Genomic DNA, 20,993 nt, shown 5'->3' on the forward strand with positions numbered 1-20,993 from the left:
TGTGTCTTGTACCGTTAAACGTTATCACGTGGATGAATAATCATATGCAAATGATATGCAGATGAGGATATGCATAGTAAAACTAGGCGTTGTAAGCTCCATATATGGTTATTTCAGGGTGGAGACGCATGTGCGCACAATCTTCCGCTGACTGGGATTTATAAAGTGAATTCTGCTTAGGTTTTGGCATACGAACGGTTTTATAAGTCTAAATATTTTTTTGCGTACGTCATTTTTGGCTTTCAGGCGCACGTACACTTTTAGTAAGGTTCCTACGCACAGTTTTATAAATGAGACCCCTGGTCCCAAATTAACTAGACCCTGAGTGCAATCTTCTTTTAGGCTAAACACACAGTTACAGATACTTGCACCTGTTACCCATTCATGGCACATTGCTTTCAAATTTCATTAGCATGGATTTAAATCTGTTTATCTGCAAACATTTTGGCAAACAAATCAGGACTGGCTGAGCTCATGACAGAACTTGATAACATTTGATAAAAAAAAATAAAAAGACAGTTGAGTTTCAGACAAAAATTTTTATTACAGTTACAAGACTGATTATAAGGGAGATCAAATTACAAAATCCTGCGTAACAGAAGTGAAACCATAAAATATCAAAACTAAAATCGAATGAGGATGACTCGTTATTTTGATGGCGGTCTTCCAGTGGTCCGTTGAACAGAAGTGGGCGGAGTCATTACATGGCTTCTTCAAATGAGACGATCACCAGGCTCAAAATACATGGAAAGGCTCATAACGTAACCATAACAATGATATTTCTTTAAGACTCATAATAAAAAAAAGAAAATCTCTCCATTTCTAGTGTATTAACAATTACCTGTTAGAACGACCATTCATAATTAGTCAAAACCAACTTCAAGAAACATTTACAGTAAAGCCAAAATGATTTGACATAAGCTAAGCAAAAGACTTTCTATTGCAAAACTTAATGAAACGATGCCACCATGTGGTCACCATGTCTAACTGCATGAAGGACTGAGTGTAGAAGATCACAAAACTGTACACTTCCCCAAGCTCCTCTATTCCTGTCTTCTTCACCTCAGTGCTGATGGATGGCAGAACCAGGAACGATGGGTAGATGGGTAAGAACAGTGCTTGCTAGAGCCGATACAGCAACGAATGAGAGATACAGGTGGGAGAGCTCAGTCGAATGGAATCAAAGTTCATTTAGATTGTAATCTCATTCATTCGCTGTCAAATTTTATGGAGTTCACTGAGGTGGAGATGGCACCGCCAACATAACTGCCACGCTTCTTCTTGGTCTTTTCGTGCCGGAAAGATTTGCCCTTGGTAAATTTAAGCACATTGTTGGCTTTCTGGCCCCAGTCTCCGTTGGCGCCCATCTTGAAGTAAATAATCAAGAGTCAAACAAATGAAACAAAGCACTACACATGCACGAGGACAATCTCCTTACAGGAAATAATGGCCTAATATGCATTCACACGGTTAGAATCTCACCTTTGCGTCAAATGAATTGTCTGCCAGTCGGGGGTCCACTTCAATTTCCTCGTCTCTTACTCTACGGAAAGGAGCATTGCTTTCCTTTACAAGCCACACAACCGAGAAACAAACAGAAAATGCATTTAAGCAGAAGTGCATAACCAAACAGTCGTGGCAATATGGCTGTGTGGAGCTTCCTACAGTGGGAACGGAGAATTTACCTCTGCTTACAGGCAATTTAATAATAATAATTTAAAAAAAAAATGTGTTGGACAAAATGTGTATCAGTTTTAAAACTTGTCCACCAGACAAAAATGTAATTCTATTTGAAGACTTGGTCTAAACTTCTCAAATCATATTAGGGGTGCACAATTAATCAGTAAAAGATCGTGATCTTACTCCTCAATGGCCATGATGCCATGTCTATTATGCCTGTTTCACATGGCAAGCCTCAGAGGAGCGCGAACAGCCCATGTTAACGAATGATGCGTGTCCACTGGTGCGTTTTCAGTTCATTACTATGGAAGTTGAGGCTCGTGCTTGTGTAAACTGAACTTCAATAGAAATGAAGTGAAAACGCTCGCTCTTTGAAAGTACGATCATCACACAACGTCGTGCTGCCGCTGATCTGCAGAAAGCAGCTGCTATGTGAATGTCATCTTTCCAGGAATCCGAATCCTCAAGCCCTGGGTGTGTTTGAATATGCACTGAGCCGACATCAACACACACACAATCACAGGCATTTACCTTCTGTTTGGTTCTGGGAAAGGTCTGAGGTGTGGATGTGGTGACTTTATTCTTGGGTGTTGTCTTGCTCTGTGTGCCTGCGATCAGGAGGAAGAGAAAAACAAACAAATGTGAGTGCTTTAAAATGAAAGTTAAACCATTTACAATAAAAACTTACATATCAACAGTTTTACACTGACATTTTAACTGTGTCCTTCCACATCAGTGTCCTAACCAGGCACAAGATGGAGCAAACCTAATGTGCTGTGTATGTTTTTTAGAACATCACATTGTTAGCTTACCAACATGCGAACTCTAAACACCATTGTATTCAATTGTGACTTTAGTGTAAAAGCAGTAAAGCTGTAAAAACATTTTTAATAGGGCTGTCGCTTTAACACGTTCATTTAATTAATTGGTTATGGGGAAAAGTAATGCGTTTAAAGTGTTAAAGTATTTAACGCACCCGACCTCTGCAGGTCATCTTACATTACAAATTCGATTGTGACAAAAATAAAGTCAGAGTTTGTCTCTTATTTAGAGTGTCATTTTAATAATTTTTTTTTTTTTTATGTAAATTTACCCTTGATGTTTGTCTTTAACTGTTGCACTTACATCTTGCACAGTCAATTAAAAAGTTTAACTTAAAACAAAATATAATCTTGGCTTTTTTTCCAGTTCCACTGACCTTTGTCTTGAGTGAACGCAAAAACGCGTCTGTGAACGTGCTAAATGCTCACATCTCGAACATGAGTGCCATGTTTTTATAACAACATATCAAGTTAGTTTAACTCTAAACTTGTACATTATAAAATGTCTCGAGACTTAGCTTTTTTATTTTCAAGTGCTCAGTGGTGCAGGCGAAATTGTTGAAAGTTTCGATTTTTTTGTGTTTATGTAATACATAACGCTCTGTTAAAGGTAAAGAGAACTGGCCTGAGAGCCAGTAACACAAACACACATTTGCATCGGATATATCGAGCGCTGATAATACCATTTGTTGCAGAAGGGACCGGAGTCTTGGTTTCCTCTTCCTCAGACGAGTCCTCAGAAGAGCTGCTGGCTTTGGCTTTAGCAGCCTGTGCTTTTTTAGCGGGTGGAGTTTTGACAGCCGGTGTTTTAGACGGCTCCTCTTCATCAGAACTGCTGTCATCCGAGGATGAAGACTCTGCTTTCTTATTGGCCGGCGTCTTCGCTGCAGAGGTGGGGGTTTGTTTCGCAGCCTTCCCATTGGCGACTGCAGGCTTGGCGGGAGTCTTCTTCACTTCCGTCTCAGAGTCTGAGCTGTCGGACGAATCTGAGCTACTGCTCTCGGCTTTCTTCACAGCTGGCTTCACCACTGGTTTAACTGGTGCTGCTGCTGCTTTGGGCGTCACAGTAGCCTTTACTTTCTTCTCGTCTTCACTGGAACTGTCGTCTTCACTGCTGCTGGACTTGGCTGTGGTCTTACTGGCTGGAGCCGGAGGTTTAGCAGCAGAGGCAGGGCTCTTAGCAGTAGCAGCCGCTGCTGGTTTCGGGGTCTCGTCCTCTGAATCAGAGCTGTCAGTCTCAGAGTCTGAACTGCTCCCGGCTGCTTTAGCTGCTGGTTTAGCTGCAGGTTTCGCTGGGGTAGCCGGTTTGGAGACCGGTGTGGTGACGGCTTTCTTCTGTGGTTCCTCATCTGATGAGCTGTCTGAATCTGAACTGCTCTCAGCGGGTTTAGCTGCAGGGGTAGATTTGGCTGAGGTAGCCACAGGTTTAGGTTTGGATACAGGTGTGGCGGTGGCTTTCTTTTGAGGTTCCTCTTCATCTGAAGAGCTGTCCGAGTCGGAGCTGCTCTCCGCTGGTTTTGCAGGTTTGGATACCGGTGTGGTGGCAGGTTTCTTCTGAGTGCTCAAAGGCTTGGACGTGGCTGCTGGTTTAGCTGGTGCCTCATCTTCAGAGCTGTCCGAATCTGTGGGAGGTAAAACAGATCTATGAGCTAATACAATCTTGAACATGGTATTACTCCATTTCTCTGGATCCCTTTACTTATACTTGCATCATTCCAAACCTGCATGAACAACTACGATGAAACAAATGTTAGTTGATCTATTCCAAATAATGCCAAAAAATTTCAAAACAGGCAGCTGAGATTTGCTATAAATTAACACGAGTTCTGCATGCAAGAAAAAAGTGGCTAGATATAATGTATCCAATTTTAGTATATGGAGCTGTACGATAGCTTACATTTTTGCGATGATATAAGCAATAACAAGAGTTATTATATAGTATATATTGCTTTACACCAGTCTACTGTATGCAGGGTATGTACAGATAATGTCAAATGAAATTCCAGGATTTTCAAGGACTTTAAGCACTGCTCTTCTGCATGCACTAAAATGCATGTTTAACCATTTTAACTGAAAGCAACTTGCACTAATATGTCTTAAAATATGTGCCATTGTTTTGTCTCAAGATGCACATCAGTAATGTTTTTTTATTCTAAGGAATGCTTATAAAAGCTACTTAAATGTCCTAATTGAACTAAGACCTAGTCCTGGCTTAATCTAAGCCCTGTATGCAATGACTGTGCAGAGTAATGGTATGGGAACATTAACAATGCCCTAGAATTTTCAATGAATAATGGCAAAATGGGCATAAGCTTCCTATACAGTTCTTTTTTTTTAATAAGATGTAATAACAAAAGAAAACAAAGGGCTTTACTTGTAAAAATGTAAAGCATTTCTTTGTAAATAATTACAAAGTAATTACATTTCAATCTAAGGATTTGCTTGCCCAAAAAATTTACTCAAATTAGATACAAGATATCCAAAATACAACTTAATATATATTAAAACTATTTTTGTTCAATAAATAATCATTTATATTATAATGTTGACATACTTGGTACTGAGAAACGGTCTGATGGGGGTTTATCAACGACTTCAGTGCAGGTTATTTAGTTGCGCCAGTAGGTGGCGACAAGGGACCGACTTTAAGAGCGAGTTAGTAGACCATTCATTAAAAAAAAAAATGCTGATTCATTCTGGAACGAAGCAAGGTTGTAAACAAAGAAATTATTATTTTAACTTTGACCGACACCTTAAGGCGCAACCGACAAGCAAAACAGGGTGAAGCTGAATCTGACGCTTCACAAAGAGATCAATTCATTGACCAGTGCTGTCCCAATCACGGGAAATCCCCTTAACCATTGAAAGCATACTATGACAAAGATCTTTTTTTAAATTGATTTTTCTTGACCTGAAAAAAGAAAGATGCATCATATACCTGGAAATATGAGCAACATCACACTCACAGCCAAGTGAAATGGCTCAATATCTATATCAGACAGGCTGCAGTGTTAATTTAGTGTGAAAAGATTATATTTGTGTGTTTGTTTGTTTTTTACTAATTTTATAATTCAAGCACTTTTCAAGTACCTCTTCATAAATATGGCTTTTTTCAAGGGTTTTGCAGGACTTCCTTTAAAAAATAACAATCAAGCACTTGAGATTTGCTATATAGTACATAATGTGAGTGCACTATATGTTTCCAAGTAATTTTGGATATAATATAACTGGATATAATGACGACAACTGACCTGAACTTGAGGAATCATCTTTCTTAGCAGTTGTCTTTTGAGGTGCAGCTTTAGCAGGGATTGCCTTTGGAGTAGCAGCTTTTACAGGGGTTTTCTTTTGAGGAGCAGCTTTAGCAGGAGTTGTCTTTGGAGTTGCAGATTTAGCAGGAGTAGGCTTTGTGGCCGGTTCGTCTTCCTCAGACTCTGAGCTGGATGATGAAGATTCTTTTGCAGCAGGCGTGACTTTAGCTGGCGTTTTCTTGGCTGGCGCAGGTTTAACTGGGACAACTTTAGCTGCTGGTTTCTTGGCCTCTTCATCGTCTGAGTCTTCAGAGCTAGAGGATTCATCAGCAGCTGGAGCGACTTTAGCAGGTACGGCTTTAGCTTGAGTGACTTTAGCAGGTGTAGATTTAGCAGATGCAGCTTTTGCAGGTGTGACTTTGACAGCTGGTTTTGCTGCTTCGTCCTCTGAGCTTGAAGAATCTGAACTTGAAGAGTCCTTTTTCTGAGCAGGAGCAACCTTTGTAGGCTTCTTAAGTGGGGCTGCTTTCACGGGCACAGCTTTGACCGCTGGCTTCTTTGCTTCATCCTCTGAGCTTGAATCTGAGAAAAAGAAAGTTCATTAGCACTCAAGTGACACAGGGGAAAAAACAAACCCCCAAAAGTGACTTAGTGCCGATAATCTGCAGAGAGTGACATACCAGAGCTGTCAGAACTGGAGTCCTTCTTCACAGTAGCTTTGGGAGTCACAGTCTTAACTGCGGCTGCTTGGAAAAAGGATGGGAAAAAGAAATTATATTTTGCTTGAAGAAATTACACCTATACCAGAGATACAAATTAGCCTGTGCTCTCTATGTACAATGCATCCGTTTTTCGTTTATTTTCCGCTGAAATCGTGCTTTTTGATCTGTCCCTATACAAAATGTCATTTTAGGATTAACAGGGTTCCTACACATTTTCAGACTCAAATATCAAGACCTCATGTCAAACGATTTTTCAGACCATATCTAACAAATGGTTCACACAGTATTATTTTCGGTAAACAGTAGTCATCTGTAAATATTTTTATTTTATCTCTTTTTCATTGGTTTTCTCAAAGTGATAACATGCGCTTGCATGATGAAAAGAAACACATCGGCCGATACCGATATGGTGGCCTATAGGGCTGCACGATATTGGTAAAAAATAACATTGCGATATTTTATTTTTCTGCGATATATATTGCGATATGAAATCTAATCTAATTTTTTCTTACAAACAAAAATGGGGTGAGCACACTTCAGGGTTCGTACACTTTTTCCAAGGTCAAATTCAAGCACTTTTCAAGCACTTTCCAGGTCCATTTTAAAGCTTTTCCCAGCACCTTACACTACCGTAAATTACATACCAATACATAGTTAAAATTCTTATTTAGTGTTTTTATCACATCAAAAGAGATAAACAGCCAAATGTTTCATAATAGCAGAGGGCTGCACGATATAGAAGAAAAATGAGATATGCGATAACTCATTAAATAATGCGATATTCAATATGCGATACGATAATGCTTAAAGTGTGTCAAATTAACTTAAATTATCTTTAAAATGATATAACCTACACATACGTGTTTCACATTCTTTTTGTGATAAGAAAATATCCCTACAACTTCAAGACAGTGAACATCAGTGTTTTACTGTAGCATAAGAAGTGTTATTTTAACATCACTGGGGTTTAGGGGTTCAGGTTATCCTACATTAGGTTTATTTAACAACAGAAACTGATTAATCAAATGTAAAAATAAACACTGCTTAGTTTTCACTGCATGAATTAAATATACTGATTCTTATTAAAGCTACAAAAGTTAGCCTATTCAGCCAAAAGCAGTGAGTGATTTTCTTTGTCTTTTGTTCATGACCCGTTATTGCAAGCCTTTGCGATATGCAAGCAATTATGCATATTGTAATATATACATTTGCAATATTTCGATATATTGTGCAGCCCTAATATTTAAGCCAATCACAAGTTTTATTCTTCAAAATGTATCACTAAGTATATGAATAATATTCTTTTATATACTTTTCATTATATTAATGTCCAAATATTGCTGACCAGATAATGTGATTTATAGGCTGTAAAACTGAATTAATTTCAAATATGAAGACTTAGAAATATTCAGAAATATTTGACAGGCCTTCCCGTTTTGGGACACATTCTTGATATAGACAAGGTTTGAACAATATCTGAGTGCACAGGCACCTGCCTGATAAATGTATTTCATTGCCTAGCTGTATTTCAGATGTCTTGGGCCAAGACATAACGTTAGCTAATACATTTACTGGAATAGAGCAGTGTAAATATTGCATAGGGCCATCCTAAACCTTACAGTAACAGTATACTACTTATGACACTGACTGATTTCAGTTCAGCAATCAACGACTGTTGTTATGCACTGGGCTAACGTTTGCAGGTTAATTTGCACGTTACAGTTCTGTAATTTTGGCAATGTTCACTGCATATTCCACAAATGAACATAACGGACATGCAATACTTACATTACATTATCACACCAAGTACTCTCAGTCACTAATGGCCCTTTCAGATAGGACGCGGACCGCGCTGCGCTATGAAATGAAACCGATATATTTCAATGGCTTGCGCCGCGCGACTCGGACCAAAGCGGAGCTCAACGAGCTCGCGCGAACGCCGCGGTCAAAGTTTAAAATAGTTCAACTGTTGCCGCTGCGTGGCCAATAAAAACGGTGCATCCAAACAACCGCGGAAATCAAAATGAAAACTCCGCCTACTTTTGCTCTGGCCAGCGTAACGTAATCAATCTGTATCTGATTCTGAAGGGCTACATTTTTTTCTCCATTTAATAAAGAACTATTTCGTCAGAAAGATATTTCTTGTGAAAGAAATACAGTTACAAATTCAAGCATTTTCAAGCATTTTATCCAAAATTCAAGCACTTTTCAAACCTTGAAAACACAACATCAAAATTCAAGCACTTTCAAGGATTTCAAGCACCCGTACGAACCCTGACACTTATATTCTCATTTTAAATGATTTAAACAGAGTATTATTTAAATTAGAGTAAATTATTTGTTTGTAACTTTAGGATATGGTTTGAATTGTTAACATATTAACTAACATGAACTTACCATGAGCAATACTTTTGTTACTATATTTATTAATCTTTGTTTATCTTAGTTTGTAAAAATACAGCTGTTCATTGTTTGGTAATGTTACTTCACAGTGCATTAACTATGTTAACAAATACTGTACGGCACTCGTTGTGTAATTATCTCGGCAGTTTAGGATATCGCACAAGATTTGACAACACAGAAAACATTTCATCACTGGATAGTTTTTTTGTTCGACACCATCGTGATATGCGCGAAGGAGAGAGAGCAAGACAGCGCTCGTGTTGGTTGAAGACGGTGAAGGTGAGCGCTCTCTCTCTCTCTCTCCTCGTTCTTATATGCGCCCTGTTAAACTGACAGGACTTAAAAACACATGCAAATGATAAACTTTCACTCTATGATGGTTAAGCTGTGCAATTAATCCGCGAATCACATTCGTCAAGGGCCGGGGAGCAGCTGGCCCGTACGGTTAATGAATAACGGATCAACTATGACAGCCTACATCGCACGTCCTGCGATGTGACTATCGTGGATTCGTACATCGCGATATCGATGCTTAAACGACACATCGTGCAGCCCTAGTGGCCTATAAATCGTGCATCCATAATTTTCTGTATTCAAAGTATAATTTATAGCTGATTCATGAAAGCACACAAGTTGAATTCTTTATTAATGCGTCATGTTGCTTACAAACCATGCAGGGCCCAAATCCTTGGAGGAAATCTTTACTTAGATTATCAATAATGCAACAATTATAACAGCCTTGAGAAGAAATCAGTGTAACGCATGGCCTCTCATAAGTTATTAACTACAACACTAGGGCTGTGCAATTAATCAAAAGCGAGTTTTGATTTCGACTTCCAATGACTTTGAAACTACTATAATCGAGATAAAACTATTATTGTGCCACATTCCGGTGTGCTTTGCTCCTCCTCAAAAGCGTGCAAATCAGTAAAATCATTTAACATGATTTTCATAAAATGGGACGTGCTTTCTATTAAAAAGAGTTATTAAAAGCGTGCGTCAAAATGCCCGGCTTTGCGAGTATTTGCGTAAACCCAGTAGGGCTGGGTATTGAAACAGATTTCACAATTCGATTCGATTCACAAGCTTGCGATTCGATTTAGTATCGATTATTTTGGATATCAGGTACAATACATTGTAAATTTTCTCAAGGAAAACTGGAAAATAAAAGGGAAAAAAATTATTGTAAACTATGGGAGTCAGTTGTAGCCAATAGGCTTCATTAGCCTACTATAATATTGAAGGTAAAAATTAACTGATTTGTATACAAATACTTAAAATACACTTTTATTTATTTTATAATAATAAAGTTATATGAAAATATAAAAATTTAAATGGTGGCTGTCATAAAAACTTTCCAGATTTATTCAAACATGCATTAAATATTGAAGAACAATAAAAATTATAATGATTATGTAATATGGATATATTTAGCAAAATGCTCCTCTCTAGAGTTAATTTTTCCAGCTGACTAACGAGTTTATAGTCACTGGATATGGTTTTTCTGAGGTAAATGTGACGTTACATGACATTGTTTACTAACGTCTTTCCACGGTTGAAACACTGATTGAGCGATTCCATGTGACATGATACGGACTTCAATAAGTTGTACTCTATCTTTTAACACACTTTCAGATGCTCATTCGTGTTTATTTTGTTTATTTCTTTAATACAGTAAAGACCATGCAGCATTTTAGATTACATGTGATTACGTATTAATTTCTGTAGCAGGCTGTTAGCTGAATACTAAGCACTGTTATTTTTTTAATCTTGTTTTTCTATTGTATTGTTCCTATTGTTTGTAATTTGCTTTTTTGTTTTTATTGCATTACTGACGGTTTACTTATTTTCAATAATTTGAGGACCTTTTTTTTTTTTACCTACATTAGTTTACCTAGTATTGTGCTGTGGTATTGAAATTTGTATTGAGAACTGTAAAAATTACAATGTAGATGTCATAGCAACCTTATTTCCAGCAAATATATACTTGCTATACTATTTATAATATATATCACCATCGTAAAAAAAAAATATATTACTATAAGGATTTGGTCATATGGGCTGCTCACAATCGAGTTAAATAATAGTGATTACAATACTGACCAAAATAATAGTGATTATGATTTTTGGCTTAATCGAGCAGCCCTACAGGACACCTCAAACTCTTACCGGGGGCTTTGACTGGAGCACGAGTTGTCAGTGCTGCAGGGGGCGGGACGGCACTGAATTGTCCTGTGAATAGAGATGCTTAATCAATTTCACATTGGTGTCCTTTTTTCAGAAAATAATTTTTGCCTCATAAGGTGCACTAAGGCTTTTTAACCAATGTTCAAATGAAGTATGTTCATGACAGACTCATATACTGTCCTGAAAAGCAGTTTAATGTTATGTTGAGATCACATGATCTGGTGAATGCTGCACCCATGTTGAAGTTTTCAGTGTAAAGACCAAGATCACTGCAATATTGGTAATATAAGCCAGAAAAGCCCTCTTTTTAAGTGCACCTTTAAGACAGATGTAAAAGAAAAGCAGTAATACCAGTCTTGGCTTTCTTAGTAGGAGGGGCATCTTCCTCGTCTGAGGATGACTCCTCACTGCTGGACTCTGCAGGGGCCGCAGGTTTGGCTGGAGGGGTCTTCACCGGGACTGCTGCTTTTACTGCTTTCTGTGATAGTGAAAGGAATATATCAAATCTCAAATCATCAACAAAAACAAAACAAAAAAACTAATTGCATATAAATGGGGAACTGTGAAGTCTTTCGAAATCTAAGTTATCTTTCGAGTCTTATTGCGCTAATACTGTCAAATACATACAAGGTTTACATTAACAGTCATTTGAGAGAAAATCGAGTGTGTGCTGTCATATGCATGTATATTAGATGCGTGCAGGTCTTAAAGAGACAGTAGCCTAATGGTAAACATGCTGCCGCTTGTCCCTTTAAAGTTCACCCAAATATGAAAATTCTGTCCTTATTTACTCGCTCTAATGTTGTTCAAAACCTGTATTAATTTCTTTCTTGTGCTGAACACAAAAGATGATATTTTGAAGAATGTGGCTAACCAAACAGCTGTTGGTCCCTATTGACTTACATACCAGGAAAAAATATTACGGAAGTCACTGGGGACCAGCAACTGTTTGGTTACTCACATTCTTCAAAATAACTTATTTTCAACAGAAGAAAGAAACTTATTTGGGTTTTAAACAACTTGAGAGGGTAAATGATGGCAATCTTTATTTTTGGGTGAACTATCCCTTTAATGTTAATAAAACAAAAACAAAAAACAGAAAATCACTCACTGCTCTTAACTGAGAACTTTAATGGTATCTTTAATAAGAATCAATATATAATTTATATAGTGAAGTCTATGTAGTGTTTTATTTTTATATTTGTTCATTTCTTTCTTAAATGTTACTGTTAAATACACCTACTGTAGCTGAAAAAATAAAGCACTGTTTATTTCATTTGTAGATTATGTTGTATGTAATGTGTATCTTTGTTCTTTTCTTTTAGAAAATGGCTGTAATGCTCAGTCACTTGCAAAATAGTAAAACCATCATGAAAAAGAATCATGATTAAATCGTGAATCATGATTTTCCTGAAAATAGTCGTGATGTGATACTTTTGCCATACCATAAATTTAATATGATCTAAAATTTAACTTAGTAATAAGTCATTAAAACAATTTGGGAAACAGAGAACATGGAATTTGGGGTAAAAAATTAAAAAAAAGTACTGAATTCTGATGCATGATTCTGTTGCATGTTAGTATGTTAAAAGACCTTAGCTGGAGCCTCGTCCTCAGATTCACTGGAGCTGTCCTCACTGCTGCTGCTGTCCTGCTTCTTCTGAGCTGCAGGGACAGGAGTGGATGCCACAGGCTTGGCCCCTGGAGAACACAGATCATCACTTTGAACATGCAACTGACTTTGAGTAAAGCTAGTATGCCCCGAGTAATACACGGGTGTAGTCATGGGCGTCGGAAGAAAAAAAAAAGTGGGTGGGTCCTCCCCCAGAAAAATGTTACTGGAGTAAATACCATTTCATGTATTCTGGTGCCTTTTAATTAAAACAAGTAAACTAAACTCGTCACGTCGGGCGGTTCTTTGCCTCCACGTCGTGCATTAAATGCACAGCTATCCATGGATTATCCTGCTAATACCATGGTCATTTGCCAGCAATGACAACTTAAAGCTGTTATTGATGTTTGCGACGCAGTATTTGACTGAAGGGTACAACGGGCGGTTACTTTCGTCAGTTGCGGCTCGTTGAGAAATATAATGTAGCGATTCAGCGGAAATGGAGCTTAGGGAATTCCTCAAGTGGAATGGATTTGACTGACGGCAAACAGACAAATGCGAAATAGAGAAATTTGAAATAGAGACGGTAAAAGTAAGTGGGTCCAATATCATTGGTCTTAAAAAGTGGGTGGGTCTTGTCCCACCCATATACAATGGTTCCGACGCCCATGGGTGTAGTAGTGATTGAGAATATGAACTCGTGCTGCAGCTCACCTTTAGCTGGAGTTTTGGCGGGCTCCTCATCAGAGTCGGACTCTTCACTGCTGGAACTGGTGTCTTTCTTTCTGGCTGCTGCCGCTGGCTGAACAGCAGGTTTCACAGCTGCAGGTTTCTGCACAACAATTCAACACGCCGAGATTCAGGAAGAGGCATTCTAGCAGAGAAATCCCACACGATCATGTAAACAACATCAACTTCCTGACCTTTGCTGCAGTTTTAGCCGGAGCTTCATCCTCAGAGTCACTGGAGTCTTCAGAGCTGCTCTCTTTAGCGGCTACAGCTGCTGGCTTCTGTGGAGCAGGAGCTTTCACTGGAAACACACAGTACTTCATATCAGTGTACAACGTAGTGTTGAAAAACAACCAAGAAATGAACACTTTTATAAGGACATATTCATTTGATCAGAAGTGTCAGTCAAGACATTTATAATGTTACAAATATTTCAATTTCAAATAAATGCTGTTCTTTCTATTCATAAAATAATCTTTAAATATTATTTTTATATATATATATATATATATATTTTTTTTTTTTTTTTTATATATCTTGAAATATGTTTGCAACACTTTTCCACAAAAACTATTAAGCCTCATAACTGTTATTACATTTATATGTTATTTTGGCACCAAAACAACGGAGAATGATTTCTGAAGATCATGTGACACTGAAGCAGTAATGATGCTGAAAATTCAGCTTTGCATCACAGGAATAACTTAAATTAATAGAATAGAAAACAGTTATTTTAAATTGTAATAATATTTCACTCACAATATTACTGTTTTTGATACAGTATATGCAGCCTTTTGTGAGGATAAGAGACAAAAACAGAGTACAGTTTGAAATCAAGAAATAAAAAAATACTGGAACCCAAATTATGTTCATGAAGTTTGTCTTGAGACAGAACACTGCAAGAACACACATTCATTTTCTACTCTGCAACAACATTTTTATTGCCGTGTTTTTCTCTGGCAGCCGCAAGACCAGCCGAACGCTGTGTGTGTGTGTGTGTTAGACATCAGGAATGGTGAGAGAACATTGAGCTTGGTATGTTTTTCATTTACAAACCAAACTAATGTTCACGCATTAGTAGGGCTGTCACTTTACGTTCGAAAATCGATTGCACGATCGATCGGACCAACCAACACAAGTTTCGAAAACGAAAATAGGGAATCGATTTTAACGGTCTTCTCTCAGAGCGCGTCCAGCTCGTCAAGATACGCCCGCAGCGAACGCGCGTCACACAGCAACTACAGGCTCTGACAAACACACATAACAGCAAATTATACTTCTGCATAATGTGTCTCTTTTTACTATAAAAAATGTGAATTCTGCCAGTATTCAGACAGTCTCATGCATACAGATACAGATTTGGGCTACGGTCTACAATCGCCAACGCAGGCGAAATTTGTTTGACATTTCTAATCGTAAACATGTTGAAGACTGCAGTAATGTTTTTCATTGATGTTATGGCAGTCCACTCAGCTTTCGAGAATGTTGCACTCCTGTTTGTCATTGTGCACGAAACTTCACGCCAATAAATCATCAGAAGTATTGCTGACTTATGCGTATCTCAAGCGCCCTCTTTACGTTCGTCCTAATGCCTGTTAGTTGTCCCTGGATTTGACCATATTTGGTGTTTAAAATGGAAACGTCTTTAGACATGGAAAATCGATTTTACAATCAATTCAATGAACACTTATGTCTCAAAAATTGAACAGGATTTTTTCACAAAAGTGACAGCCCTACGCATTAGGTCAGTAGGCGGAGAGTAGGCATCTTTTGTGGCTTTTCGAACACATGAACGTTTACACCACGAAACCAATCCAGTCGAATGAGTGTTCGATTACCTCTGGAAGTGGTCGAAAGTGGAAAAGCTCAAGACATTTTAGACCTAGGGTTGGGTATCGACAACCGGTTCCATTTTAGAACCAATAACAAATTTCCAAAAACCAGGGATTCGATAAGGCGCACACATTTCGATTCCGCTTTATCGATTCCAGGTCATGTGACAAAAACCAACGACCTTTCCGTAACATCGAAAGCTCGGCCGAACATCTGATCATAACTGTACAGGGTGGGTTTTTATTGACCATCTCTATAAATATATCTAGTAGTAAAGCTAATGCAAGGTCTAGAAATCAATTAATACTTTGCTGATACTTCCTCATCATCATAGAAGGCACAGTTCATGGTTGCATAGCAACGACAGCCGCCATGGGAGCGCAAGCGCTTTGGAAAGCAGGAGACAGCGGCGCGGCCGGGCTTCCCACACGTTTTCAGGCGTGATATGTGAACGGCCGGTGCCAGTAAATATAGCTGTATTGATCTGCCAGGACCTGCTCCCACAATGATCAGATTTCATTACGCACATGCGCTGTACCATGACTGACCGCAGCAAGCGTTCAAAAGTTTAGTTATGTTTTTCAAAAAAAGATGAGAATATAGCAAAATGCACTGGATATATCTAAAATTAACAACAGCAGCATCTCTCACTCAGGTAAAAAACATACAGACGAGCCAACATTTGGCTCCAATTTAGAGATGCATAATTCAAGATAAACTGAGAATCTATTTGGTTTAAAATCATTTTTGTTTTGTTTAAAATGGAGATCACGATTACATCTAAACAGAATAACATGTTTTAATTTTCTATTTAACAAAAAATATATATTTTTTAAACTTAAACTAATTAATTCAGTGTCTCATTAACCTGTTTAATGAGTGGATGATTCACCGTTTTTTGAATTAATCTCGAGTTTTCTTGAATAAATGATTCAATGAAAAAAAATTGAACAGTGGATTTTTGCTACCTTCTGGTGTAATTGTAATCAACAATCTTTATTTGAAGAGACTCCTTTCACTTCAGCCATTTTATTGGTTATTGCTTAAAATTAGCAAGAATAAAAGGTAGAAATATTAATTCTTCAAGAATATGCCCATTGTTTTTTAAAAAAAATACTGGAATCAGAAACAAGAACCGGATTCGATAAGCAGAATCGCTCAAATTGAAGAGATACCCAACCCTACTACTGTAGACTCCGTTTACACTTGTATTTAGCATCCTCCACTTGTGATCCGATCGACCAAAAGCATCTCGATACCAGGTGTAAACAGGGCCATTAAGTGGAATCCTAATAAGAAACTTGTTAAGTCCCTATGAGAAAGATAAAGTGACAGCTATGTACCTTGTACTGCTTTCTTGGCAGGTGCTGCAGCTTCCTCTTCACTGCTGGAGTCTTCACTGCTTGAACTCTCTGCATCTTTCTTTGCTTTCTTGGCTGACGGGCCATTGACAGTCGCAGGGCCACTGGTGACCGCTTTACGCTTTTTGGTTTCGGGGGACCTTGAGGAAAGAAGTTGTAGTGATTATAACCCAACAGTGGAAATGACAGCAAAACTACCGGCATGAGCAAGAGTGAGCTACAGTTGCCATTTAAACAATTAAAGATGGCTTATACATACTTCACCCAGAAATTGAAGATGTCCAGGAGACTGTCGTCATTTTGGTCCTGGGGTTTCTGATGAGAGGAAACGGATAAGATTGCAAATTATAAAATTTAAATACCCAAATGCTATATGCATGCATATATAAATGTAAAGTAGTAGAAACTCATTTGAGGGGTGATCAGCAGCAGCAGAGACACTAAATCTAAAAGATATTAAGACTTCTGTGGCTGTATAAAACATTTGTAAGAATAATTAATACAGCTTATGTCAATTTTGCATTCTTATTTATTTTTGTCAACTGTTATGTGGTATAAATGTATTAGGCCTACTCTTAATATAAATGTATTACTTAGTTATCCCAGGCTTTATATGTTTTACTGTAAGGTCTGTAAAATGTTATACATTTATAGTTTGATTCCAACATTGTCCAACAATGAACCTGTTGCAAAAGTCTATCTAAGGAGAATAGTGATGAATATAATTAATTCTGGACTAAGAATAAAAATGTAAACGTAAAAAAACTGCTGTAATGGCACAGGTCGAAATTATAAAACAACCGGCATAAATTAAATGTATTAAAGCACATCCTATAAAGCGGCTCGTAAACACGTGTTCGGCACAAACTGCGTGTCAGTTCCACGCGCGTGCAGAACTAACGTTACGCGCCCCGATCGACACATCACAGGGCCACTGCCTCCGCGTGCACGAGGGCTTCTAATAAACACGTGAAAGGCTCTTACCACTTTAGACTGCTTTATAAACTCTTTCGCAGCTTTGGCGAACTTGTTCTCCACGAGAAAAGAGTACACATGCTGGTAGAGATCGCTGGGCACCTTGCCGTCTTGCGCCATCTTCGCTGCACTCATGTGGAGGAGGAGCGCGATTGGCTATTTCAACGTCACGTGGAGTCGATGAAAATGGCGCACGATGAGTGCGTCATACTAAATGTACGATTATAACATTTTCGACTAGATAGGACTTGCTGAATTCTTCTTTCATGAATTCAGGTTTTTGAAATCCCACAACCTCCTCCTCCTTTACTCAACTTAAAATTCTTGCTTCCATCCCTCTGTACTCTCTCAAATGAAAAAGCTATTATAGTTGACATTTTTTCAATGAGTTAAGTGCCTTGTAGCTTATCACCCCTTGTGTAGATTTGTTTATGTACACTATTTTTTATTTTATTATATTTTTTTTATTCGTTTAATGTCTTTTCAGTTGGATTTTCAAAATTCTACCACTGTGATAGGCTATGCTGTTATTTCTTATGATTGTGTCTGCCTTTTGTAGTTTTGTTGTTTGTTATTTGTTAATATTTTTCACTTGATGTCTGTTTTGTTTACAAGTTCGTTTATAATTTATACCACGCACATTTGTGATTTTTTTCAAATAAATGGGTAGTTGTGCACACATTAATAATTAGCACCAGGCCTATTAATTTGTAGTTGTTTGTGTGGGTTGTGAAATGCTTAAAAACCGCGAAAAGAAAGTCTCAAAATCCAAATGAATCAAGATGAGATTGACTAAGAAAAGACTTCAGTGAATGAACGTGTCACCTGATCCACAAATGCACATCTTCTTTGTTGCATGCGCAAATTATGATACACTAATACAAAAAACATTTGTATTCACAAAAAAATGTCTCTATTTGTATAAATTGGTACACATTCATTCAATTTAGAATTTTGCACACGAAAGTTGAAAGGCATTTGGTTGTAGATAGTAAAACATATCTGCAACCTTTATCAAAGTTCATGGATTATAGTGCTTGCACACGTGTTAATTATTTTGATACTATATTCATCCCATAGGTGGGCGATCTAGTCTGTAAACCTATTTTCTGATTCACACTACGGATCAGGAGGTGGCGGAAATGCACAAATAAACTGGATGCCACCCGACGTAAAATAGCAAGAAGAAGAAGAAAGCATAATCCTCCGATTCTGTAGGTGGCGCACTGCATCAACCTCCACATGTGTTTCCACAGTATCCTTGAAGAAGACACACATGCACTTCAGAGCAGGCTCTGTGTGACATTTGTCTTTGAGATAACAGCACCGGGAGATGCCGCGTTATGAGCTGTCCGTGATCCTGAAGGCGATGCAGAGGCCGGAGACCGCGGCGGTGTTGCGGCGCACGGTGGAGACGCTGTTCGAGCGCGGCGCGGTGGTGCGGGGTCTGGAGAACCTCGGGGAACGCAGGCTGCCCTACAACATCTCCAAACACAACTGTCTCCACACGCACGGAGGATACTTCTCCGTGGACTTCCACGCCTCGCCGAATATCCTCAGCGGGCTGTTAGATCACCTCGAACGAGACATTGACGTGCTGCGTCCGACCGTTATAAAGAAAGACGTCGAGGTGTCCAAGGCGCAGTGCTGTGGCCTACAGAACGGGAAAGCAAAGAGTACATCCCGTTAAATGTGAGAATTTCATGTTTTCCTCATCTGTTTTTACTCCGAAGATTGGGATAACTTTATTGGTTCAGATTAGGAAATAATATAAAACTATGAATAGATTGTTCAAAATTTAGTAGTATTTGAACCTGAGTGGACTTGAGGAGAGTTGAGTTCAAAGTCAAAAGTTTAAATACAAGTGCTATAGTCTTTTCTACCCTGTTACCTGAAGCGGAACGAACAAGGGCGGGACTTGATTTTGTCCTTTGGGAATTGATTTGATTGTTGTTGTTTACTATTGGTCGATCTTATGTGAGTGACAGTTTGTCCCGCCCTCGCGCCAGTAAACACGTCATCAGAGATGCTGCACCCGAAATTGCATACCAAGTAGGTACTTATTTTGAATTACTTCAAGGCTTCACTAAAAGTACATTTTATATAGTACTATGAATGTGTGTAGTATGAATGTAATCTGGACTTACAGCATTCACCATGTCATTATCACATGACCTACCAGCATCAGTTGCCTTGCTTTCACCTCCATTCACAAATCCTCTCCCGTGGACTCATGGGATAGTAAAGTGTCCATTGTATGCACACTTCAGAATCTTGTTGGAAGTAGTAGGTCATCCAGGTACTTTTTGCCTATACTCAACATGAGTACTGTGAATTCAGACATGCTACTTTTGTCACAAATTGTTTTCACCAATTAATATATGTGACCCTGGATCACAAAACCAGTCACAAGTCACATGGGTATATTTGTGGCAATAGCCAACAATACATTGTATGGGTCAAAATTAGCGATTTTTCTTTTATGCCAAAAATCATTAGGATATTAAGTAAAGATCATGTTCCATGAAGATATTTTGTAAATTTCCTACCGTGAATATATAAAACATTTATTTTTGGGAGTGAATGCAGCACAATCGCGAACATAATGGACAACTTTAAAGGCGATTTTCTCAATGTTTAGATTTTTTTGCATCCTCAGATTCCAGATTTTCAAATAGTTGTGTCTCAGCCAAGAATTACATCAATGGTAAACTTAATTTAAAAAAAAAATTACCCATGTGACTGATTTTGTGGTCAAGGGTCACTTTTTAGGGAATTATGCAATTTCGGATGCAGCCGAGATGTCGTTGCAAGTGGGAGGCGAAGATATTTTGATCACAAGGTCACATGAATAAAAAAAAAAAAATTATGTGTGCATGGATAGATCATTTATAATAAATACTGCAATGCAATATTCCATGAAAAACAAGAATTGTTCATTTTGATTTAAAGTAATTGCAAAAATACTTTGTGTTGGGGAAAAAAAGGTCAAGCATAGTTTCTTTTCAGGTGCCACTTGGATTGATCTGCAATGAAATCTGTGCCAGTGTTCAATGTTTTTGGGTTCACAGTCACACTTCTGCTGTAGTGTCTCTTGTCATTTTTTTTTTAATAAGCCTGTTGTTGATCATATGTTCCACAAGTGAATTCCTGTCGTTTCCCCCTAGGACTGTGAAGATCAGCTCATCTGCTGGATTATGTGAACGGGACGAGACAAGCTAGTAAAAGCCAGCAGCGTTTTTATGGCTTTGGAGCAGTGCATTTACTTCAGCTAATGATGTGATGTGCATTTCTGCTAAGAACTCTGTACATATGATCTCTCTGCAGGATCAATATTGTTTTTGGAGTATTTAATTTTAGTATGACAGAATCTGCTTTAATAATTACATGCTCAGAAATAAATGATACAAAATTCTTTA

The 20,993-nt window shown here is 38.1% G+C and overlaps 2 protein-coding genes across 5 annotated transcripts; one reads left to right on the plus strand and one right to left on the minus strand.

The window, feature by feature from the left end:
• Positions 1 to 524: 524 nt before the first annotated feature.
• On the minus strand, positions 525 to 17,737 carry nolc1 (nucleolar and coiled-body phosphoprotein 1). Of its 4 annotated transcripts, none has more exons than XM_084093396.1 (14): positions 17,584 to 17,737; positions 16,859 to 16,914; positions 16,582 to 16,739; positions 13,600 to 13,706; positions 13,391 to 13,508; positions 12,659 to 12,765; positions 11,416 to 11,542; positions 11,047 to 11,109; positions 6,433 to 6,495; positions 5,753 to 6,334; positions 3,185 to 4,123; positions 2,212 to 2,288; positions 1,483 to 1,543; positions 525 to 1,367 (listed from the first exon to the last, which is right to left on the minus strand). In XM_084093396.1, the coding sequence occupies exons 1-13, from the start codon at positions 17,707 to 17,709 to the stop codon at positions 1,523 to 1,525; spliced, it is 2,544 nt and encodes an 847-aa protein (XP_083949522.1). In that variant the 5' UTR covers positions 17,710 to 17,737; the 3' UTR covers positions 525 to 1,367; positions 1,483 to 1,522. The 4 variants fall into 4 exon arrangements, with proteins under 4 accessions (XP_083949522.1, XP_083949520.1, XP_083949521.1 ...); XM_084093394.1 differs by having other exon boundaries at positions 1,483 to 1,566; XM_084093395.1 differs by having other exon boundaries at positions 6,433 to 6,498.
• A 1,071-nt stretch (positions 17,738 to 18,808) lies between these two features.
• Positions 18,809 to 20,993, plus strand: mrps6 (mitochondrial ribosomal protein S6). The gene is made up of 2 exons (XM_084093107.1): positions 18,809 to 19,266; positions 20,742 to 20,993. The coding sequence occupies exon 1, from the start codon at positions 18,908 to 18,910 to the stop codon at positions 19,262 to 19,264; it is 357 nt and encodes a 118-aa protein (XP_083949233.1). The 5' UTR covers positions 18,809 to 18,907; the 3' UTR covers positions 19,265 to 19,266; positions 20,742 to 20,993.

Source organism: Abramis brama, assembly GCF_963993115.1.
Source record: "Abramis brama genome assembly, chromosome: 19".
Taxonomy (NCBI): Eukaryota; Metazoa; Chordata; class Actinopteri; order Cypriniformes; family Leuciscidae; genus Abramis; species Abramis brama.